General features: G+C 48.7%; 1 protein-coding gene across 1 annotated transcript; it reads left to right on the forward strand.

The window, feature by feature from the left end:
- The first annotated feature begins 227 nt into the window (after nt 1–227).
- LOC147256861 (uncharacterized) lies at nt 228–5181 on the forward strand. The gene is made up of 2 exons (XM_086210035.1): nt 228–312; nt 494–5181. Exon 2 carries the CDS (start codon nt 2900–2902, stop codon nt 4751–4753), a length of 1854 nt encoding a protein of 617 aa, XP_086066161.1. The 5' UTR covers nt 228–312; nt 494–2899; the 3' UTR covers nt 4754–5181.
- Nucleotides 5182–5420: the final 239 nt, after the last annotated feature.

A 5420-nucleotide genomic window follows, 5' to 3' on the forward strand; every position in this document is an offset into this window, starting at 1 on the left:
CTATGGCATGTCATATTGTTCTGCCCCCAGAAAAGTTCATTTAATTTAAGTATAATTTACTTGAAATGATTTAATGATTTGTTATAGGTTAAACTTGTGCTAGGAATATGTACATGAGAAACACACACTCAGTTGTTATTGTTCTGGAGAAAACGGGAGACATTTATTTTGAAAGCGCCACTTTTATTTTGAAGCGTGATAGGCGAAGTAGTGTTTCCCGTAGCAGAAACGGTAGAAGGCCGGCAGTTAGAAAAAAGGCCAAGAGTTTCATGAATCGTCTCTTCTCTTCTCACGCTCACGAAAGCAATGGCTGTAAGTTCGTAATGTCGGACTTTATATGAGTGGTGAGGAATGTGTGACATTCAGTTTAGCAAGACAACATGTGAATGGTTATTTTCTTCTTATGCTATATTTGAATAGTATAATTGAACACTGTTTATATTAGGGACATGCTGTGAAAGATACTAAGGGTTTGTATTATGTTCTTTTACAGTTTCACTCGTGGTATTTCACCCTATAAAGTAAGGAAATAAAGGGAGCAAGACGCTCTAATCCTGGCTCAAGTGTTGTGTTATACCTGAGTTTGGCTGACTGTTAAACTGTGGTAACATACAAGAAGTACCTAACGCCCAGGGAGAACAGTATAGTGAAAAAGCCATACTACAGTGAGTTGAAGAATCGACGAAAGACTCAAACATGGCCACCTACAATGTATCAAGCGCTGATACAGGCCGAAGGGTGACGAACCCCTCCACCAAGTCATCGGTCCATGCAGCATCAAGAGCTAGCGCTAGCTCCAAGGGCCCATCTTTCTACAAGTCTGTCCTGGAGGCTGCCGCCAGAGCTTCAGCCGAAGCAGCTGCAACCAAGGTAGCCTGTGCTAAGAAACAGCTGGAAATTAAAAAAACAAAGAGCTGCGCTAGAAATAGAATTAGAAGAATTAGAAATTGAAAAGGAAGCAGAAGCTGCATGGGTGAAAGCAGACGTTTTAGAAGCAGCGGCAGCTATAGAACATGAAGATGTGGCAAGTGTGAGAAGTGATGTTCCGCCATATGTGATTCAGAAGCGCACTAAAGATTGTGTGAAATGCCAATCGCAGCTCAGCTCACAGTCCCTTTCGCCCTACAATGGAGTCTAGCACAACGAGAATAACCCCAGACAGTGGCCACCGCCAGCAACAGCTGAGGAAATGCCCCCGTTGAACACCTTCAGAGCACTGATAAATGAGCGTGAGGAACATGAGCTGTGCCAGGAGGAGATCACCACGCAGTATTATGGCTCCCCACTTCGCAGTGTAGGCAGGTGACGTGAGTACAACCCCACATGGCAGTCAGCACCTCCGGAGGTCTTCAGGCCTCCTCCAGATAACTTCAGACCCCCAGCACAGCCTCCACGTGCAGCAGAATGCACACCTGCCCCAAGCCAATGAACAGTCCATGTATACAACAGGGTCAACAATCTCCTCCTCATACCAACACTCCACCTATGATAGACTTTGCCAAGTTTCTTGCACGCAGAGAATTAGTGACAACCGGCCTCACAAAATTCGACAACACACCAGAGAACTTTAGGGCATGGCAGTCGTCATTCTTTATTGCAATGCATGGCTTAGGGCTATCATATAGTGAAGAATTGGACCTTCTAGTGAAGTGGCTGGGTAAAGAGTCATCTGAACATGTGAAGAGGTTCCGTGCTGTTTATGTCACAAACCCCAATGCTGTCCTGCAGCTGTCTTGGGACATACTTCAAGAATGCTATGGCACACCAGAAATAGTGGAAAACGCCCTGTTCAAAAGACTTGATAGCTTCCCCCGTCTGTCTGCGAGAGACAACACAAAACTGAGAGAGCTCAGCGATCTGCTCATGGAGCTGTTAGCAGCCAAACAAGATGGATATCTCCCTGGCCCGGCCTACCTTGACACGCCCCGCGGGATAAAGCCCATAGTAGAGAAGTTGCCTAGAGGCCTGCAGGAAAAATGGCTCAACATCGGCTCGAAATACAAAGAACAGCGCCAAACAACCTTTCCTCCTTTTTCATTTTTTGTGGAATTTGTCTATGACCAAGCCAAGGCCCGAAATGATCCGAACTTCATCCTGTCAAACAACAGCCAGCCGTACAGCAAAGGTGAGAGAACTCCATTTAAGTCTAGTGGACTCAAGACTGCTATAGCCGTGCACAAGACAGATGTGTCTGCCACCGTCGACGCAGGCTACAAAGCTGCTACAGACAACGACCCAGCTCGATACTGCCCTGTACACAGAAAAGCTCATCCACTGGAAAAATGCAGGTCATTCAGAATGAAGACAGAGGTAGCCCTTGCATACACTCACCTGAAACACATTGCTCCTCACATTCCCAAGCTGGATCCTGATGCTGAGATGATGATCCTGTTAGGGAGAGACATGATACGCGTGCACAAAGTGAGAGATCATGTCAATAGTCCTCATAACAAACCTTTTGCTCGGCGTCTAGACTTAGGCTGGGTGATTATAGGTAGAGTGTGCCTTGACAACGCTCACAAACCAACCCTGAGCGTCTTCAAAACACATGTGCTCCAGAATGGACGTCCGTCACTCCTCACTCCTTGCCACAACGGCATCAGTGTGACAGAAAAACTGTGCTATGGCGGGGAGCACAGGTACAGCCATTCTACACACACACTGAAGCCTATGCCAGCTGAGGAACAGCTTGGGCTGACTGTCTTCCAAAGAACAGACAGTGACAACAAGTGTGCCATGTCCTTTGAGGATGAACTCTTTTTAGAAATAATGGAATGAAAAGAACAACTGGGTAGCTCCCCTACCATTTAAGTCACCTCGTCCTCTGCTCCCGAGCAACAGAGAGCAAGCGCTGTCCCGTCTCAGCTCTCTACGGCGCACTCTAAGCAGAAACATTGAGATGAAGCAGCAGTTCTCCTCCTTCATGGAAAAGCTGTTTGAAAACAAGCATGCTGAGATCGCACCGCCCATCGATGACACACAGGAATGCTGGTACTTGCCCTTTTTCGGGGTGTATCACCCCCAGAAGCCTGGGCAAATACGAGTCGTGTTTGACTCAAGCGCCCAACTGCACGGCCTCTCCCTCAACTCAGTGCTGCTCACAGGCCCCGACCTGAACAACACTCTCCTGGGTGTGCTGCTAAGTTTCAGGAAGGACCTCATCGCGGTCACTGCAGACATCCAGCAGATGTTTTATGGATTCCTGGTGAGGCCCGACCACAGAGACTACCTCAGATTTCTGTGGCATAAAGACAGTGACCTGTCCAAAGAGGTTCAAGAATACCGCATGCGGGTACATGTTTTTGGCAATACCCCGTCGCCAGCAGTTGCTATCTACGGTCTACGGCGAGCTGCTCAGAAAGGCGAACCAAGGTATGGCGCCGACACAAAGCAGTTTGTTCAAAGACACTTTTATGTAGATGATGGGCTTGTGTCAGTGCCCACGGAGGCTCCAGCTATAGACCTGATCAAACGGACCGGCGCGTCACTAGCAGAGTCTAACCTGAAACTGCACAAAATTGTATCGAACAGCATTGCTGTGATGAGAGCCTTCAAACCCGAAGAACTGGCATCCGGCATCAGAGACTTAGGCCTGGATGACGAGACCCTGCCTGCACAGAGGAGCCTAGGCTTATGCTGGGACATCAACACAGACATGTTCACCTTCAAGGTAGCCTTCACAGATAAACCTTACACCTGGCGCGGGGTGTTGTCAATAGCCAATAGCGTCTTCGACCCGCTGGGTCTGGCAGCCCCAGTGACAATCAGAGGCAGGCTGTTGCTGCGAGAGCTGTCCACTGGAGTCCAGGACTGGGACACTCTACCTGATGAAAAGGTGAGAATGTGGGAAATGTGGAAATCATCGCTCGAGGAGTTGAGTCGCCTCCAGGTGCCCCGATGCCATGTTCCTATGTCACTCTCAAAACCCAAGTACATAGAACTTTGCCTTTTTTCTGATGCTTCCAACTGGGCCATAGGGGCAGTTGCTTACTTAAGAGCTGTTGCTGAGGGGTGCCATTGTGAAGTTGGATTTGTGATGGGAAAAGCTAAACTGTCACCACAACCAGAGCCCACAATCCCACGCCTCGAGCTCTGTGGGGCAGTCCTGGCTGTTGAGCTTGCGGAGCTGTTTTTGGTTGAACTGAACCACAAGCCAGATGCCTTCAAATTCTACTGTGACAGCAAGGTGGTCCTCGGATATATCTATAATGATTCAAAGCGCTTCTTTGTATATGTACACAACCGTGTGCACAGCATACGCCTGACAACATCTCCTGAGCAGTGGCATTACGTGCCCTCAGAACAGAACCCTGCTGACTTAGCCACCAGGTCAGTAGCTGCATCACAGCTGATGGACACGATGTGGTTCAAGGGACCTGACTTCCTCCGCAAGCCTCCGAAGCCAGACATGCATGAGCACTTTGAACTGATAGAGCCTGAAATGGATGTGGAGGTCAGACCGCAAGTGACTGCTTTCGCCACACACATCGAAGCCAAACCCCTCACTTCTGAAAGATTTCCGCGTTTTTCCACATGGAACACTTTGCTGAGAGCTGTCTCCTTTCTGATACATCAGGTGCGTTTTCATCAGTCAAGCTCCGTCTCAGATACTTCACAGCACACATGTAGAGGGTGGCATTGGTGTTGTAAGCCTCTCACTCCTGAAGAACTCGCAGTAGCGAGGAGACTCATAATAGAGACTGTTCAAAGAGACTCATTTCCAGACGAATATGCTGCTCTTCAAGCAAAGTGAGAAATCCTTAACTTTCGCCCTAAAGTTCGCTCCTGACCCTTGACCCCTACATCAGTGACAGCCTGCTGAGAGTCAGTGGGCGTCTCAGATATTCCTCCCTGGAATCAGAGGTAAAACATCCTATTATCCTCTCAAAAAATAACCATGTCACTGAACTGCTTGTGAAACACCATCACATGCAAGTGAAGCACCAGGGGCGACAATTTACAGAGGGAGCCATCAGAGCGGCAGGACTGTGGATCGTCGCTGGCAAAAGGCTGGTCAGTTCTATCCTCCATCACTGTGTGACATGCCATAAGCTCAGAGGGAAACTGGAAGTGCAAAAGATGGCTGACCTCCCTCCAGAGCGGCTTGACACTTCTCCACCCTTCAGCTACATGGGGCTGGATGTATTTGGACCGTGGACAGTGGTGACCCGACGCACTTGAGGAGGTGGGGCTGGATGTATTTGGACCGTGGACAGTGGTGACCCGACGCACTCGAGGAGGTGTAGCGCAAAGTAAAAGGTGGGCCATTCTGTTTACATGTATGTGTACTAGAGGAGTACACAATGAGGTGATTGAGTCTATGGACACAGCCAGCTGTGTAAATGCACTGCGGACATTCTTTGCTATCAGAGGCTCGGCAAAGCAGCTCAGGTCAGACAGGGGAACCAACTTCATTGCTG

This window comes from Aulostomus chinensis, chromosome 8, assembly GCF_037954235.1.
Source record: "Aulostomus chinensis isolate RoL2024-O1b breed Wild chromosome 8, RoL_Achi_v1.0, whole genome shotgun sequence".
NCBI lineage: Eukaryota > Metazoa > Chordata > Actinopteri > Syngnathiformes > Aulostomidae > Aulostomus > Aulostomus chinensis.

Coding starts and splice junctions, on each gene's coding strand:
- LOC147256861 (XM_086210035.1), top strand. CDS start 2,900: ATGAAGCAGCAGTTCTCCTCCTTCATGGAAAAGCTGTTTGAAAACAAG.